Raw genomic sequence first — 2,639 nt, 5'->3', positions numbered from 1 at the left:
CCCAAACTCTGTCTCAGTGTTCGCCTTCAGAGAACACGACTTGCAACAAAGTTCCTTTTAGTCAGTTGCCAGGTTTTTCCAGCAGCCAGTTCCCATCCATGTGCATTTATGCAGGACCTGCTTAGGGGCTCGAGGGTCCAAAGTGACCAAGATATGGTCCTCAGGAGCTTCCCCCTCTCTGGGCTGCCCCTCTCCCTTCCCCATGCTCACCCACTCCATCCCTCTCCATCAGCCTGTCTCCCTAGCCCCTTACCCCTCTGCACCTCTGCAGCCCCAAGCCTCTCTCTCTGCAGCCACATGGCCGAGGTGACCTGTCTAGGCCTCCTCAAAGGCCAGAACCCCCGTCAGGGTCAGTCCTGCGCTCCTCAACAGGCAGGTTCTGAGAAAGCCATCCATTTAGGGCTGCATGCACTCACAGGAGCCAGGAGACTCAAAATTTTGCACCCTTCAAACTATACTCTAAATACAGCACAGCATTTATTTTGTAGGTACAGAGAAAACAGATTTTCTGTTAGTAAAAACTGATCCTCTATTTATGATGAAAACAAGAGCTTTGGTACATGCTCTCAATGTAACACAACATTTTAACTTATTTGGAATTGTCTTTGAGTTCATGATTTTTTGTCATTCCTGTGTGACGCAAGTCACTCACATTCTCTAAGAATAGAAGTGACCTATAAGAATAGAGTAATGAAGTCTCATTTAAAATATGCTTCGAAGTCTTCTTTCTGGCTTTCTTGTTAATAAAATATCTCATACTTTCTGTGACTCTTATTTTTTCTTCTCTTTCCTTTTGTGGTTTTTCCAACCCTGATTCTTGGAAGATCCATAAAAGGATATACATTTTCAATTATAAAATAAATCAACAAAGCAGCTCTTTGGTTTCAAATTTCAGGGCTGATTTCAGGCAACTGGTAGGGGCAGGCCTCAGGGTTGGTCTCTGTAGGATACGCATACGTAAAGTACCAAAAAGACTCAATTAAGGGAGCAGATAAGAAGCGTTTTGTAAAAATGTCCACTTGAGGGTGCTACTTCCTCTGGTGGCAATAGAACCAGTTTCGTAGGCATCCTGGGTTAACTAGATTCTGTTTACAATAAATTCCAGTCCCCCTGTAGATGAGAAGAGCTGGCCCACCGTGCAATACAACACTGTTTGGTCATTCAACGCTTTGGAATTCTCCTAAGCCCAGTCCTGTGGGTAGGGTCCAGCTGAGCTCTCAGGGGTCAGGGTTGACTCCCACCTGGTCCCACCACTGTAAATCTCCCAGGCCAGAGGGCACAGCAACCCAAGATAGGATGGAACAGGGAGTTTGCTGAATACAGACAGGGAAGGACAGAAATGCCCGACTTGGAGGAGTGGAACATCAGGGAAGGCTTGCTGGGGGGGCGGGTGAGTTTGACCCACCAGCCGAGAAAATCCTGGAGGTTGTTAGACTTCACATGAAGGTCCAGAAGTCCCGGGCACCCGCCACTGGCTGGACATGGCGACCTGGCCCAGTGAAGAGACAAGCCTCCCGGCGAAACGTGGCCACTGTGAAGCTGCGGCCAGGGCCCTCCTGAGGATCCTGGGCCCTTGAGTCACAGCTGAAGCAGCAGAGGACACAGGTGATGGCCACAGTGACCACAAACAGCACTGCCACCATGCCAATCACTGCCGTTTCCATGGCCCCACGTGGCGGCTGACCCACTGAGCAACCTGAGGTAAGTCTTGGAGCCTTAGCTCCCCTTCCGAGACAGCGAGGAGGGTGGCTCTTGGTTGTGACAAGTACCCTGCTCTTCCAGCCGCTCACCCTGTGGTCTTCTAAGAAGGTACTGGTCTGAGGTCCTGGGTTGTGTCCCCTCTAGACCACTGGGCACCCCACATGGCCCCACTCAAATTTCAGTTGGTCTCTGTCACTGTTTCCTACGTCTGGCCAATCTTCCAAGAGCTGTGGTCAACTCCAGGGACAGCCTCTAGAAGAAATGCTGTTCCTGAAAGACGTGAGCTCAAGACTTGCTGGACTCGGAGGAGCTGGAAGGAGGGGGCAGAAGACTCTGCTCGCAGGGAGCCTTGCCAACTCGGCCCTCTGGTGACGCCTACGGATTTCAAGAGAATTTGTTTGTTCAGACAGAAGACAAAATACTCCCCATTGTGGATCCAGGATGGGCCTGGGCTCCTCCCCTGGAGGAACCTTGGGCAGTCCTTGAGTAAGCCTATGCTGCCTCCCGAGACCCTGGCCCTGTGCCGGGGGCAAGGACACAGGTGCGAAGGAAGATAATGCCAGCTCCGGGCAAGGTAGCGGGAGCACGGCAGGTTTACGGCAAGTGCCACAGGGCCTTCTGCAGGGGCTGTGGGGGAGGGCCTGTTTCATTTAGCCTCCTTTTCTTCATGGGGTTGGAAGAGTACTGTTTAGATAAGGCCAGGACAGCTGAGCTCCTTCAATGACATACTGTGGGGTTCCCTTGAACTGCAGCTCCCGGAGAAGCCCCCTTCTGTTCCAGTCTCCACCCAGGCCTCCTTGCTGCCTGCTCATGCCCGCTTCTCACACTCAAGTGCTGTGAAGACTTACCCTGGGCTCCCTTCTGGTGGTAGCTCTGGCTGTTTGTGGTGCTGTGGCCTCCTGACCTGGTGGCCTCCCCAGGAGCCAGGTCACGACATA

General features: G+C 52.0%; 1 protein-coding gene across 1 annotated transcript; it reads right to left on the bottom strand.

Annotated features, from left to right (window-relative positions):
* Positions 1-453: 453 nt before the first annotated feature.
* On the bottom strand, positions 454-2,639 carry LOC111743816 (small regulatory polypeptide of amino acid response-like). The gene is made up of 2 exons (XM_023534255.1): positions 2,550-2,639; positions 454-2,076 (listed from the first exon to the last, which is right to left on the bottom strand). Exon 2 carries the CDS (start codon positions 1,662-1,664, stop codon positions 1,437-1,439), a length of 228 nt encoding a protein of 75 aa, XP_023390023.1. The 5' UTR covers positions 1,665-2,076; positions 2,550-2,639; the 3' UTR covers positions 454-1,436.

Source organism: Pteropus vampyrus, unplaced genomic scaffold, assembly GCF_000151845.1.
Source record: "Pteropus vampyrus isolate Shadow unplaced genomic scaffold, Pvam_2.0 Scaffold123, whole genome shotgun sequence".
NCBI lineage: Eukaryota > Metazoa > Chordata > Mammalia > Chiroptera > Pteropodidae > Pteropus > Pteropus vampyrus.
Note: the sequence above shows the minus strand (reverse complement) of the source record. Positions and strands in the feature narration are given on the sequence as shown.

Excerpts from the sequence above, each read along its gene's own strand:
- LOC111743816 (XM_023534255.1), bottom strand. The coding sequence starts at position 1,664 with ATGGAAACGGCAGTGATTGGCATGGTGGCAGTGCTGTTTGTGGTCACT.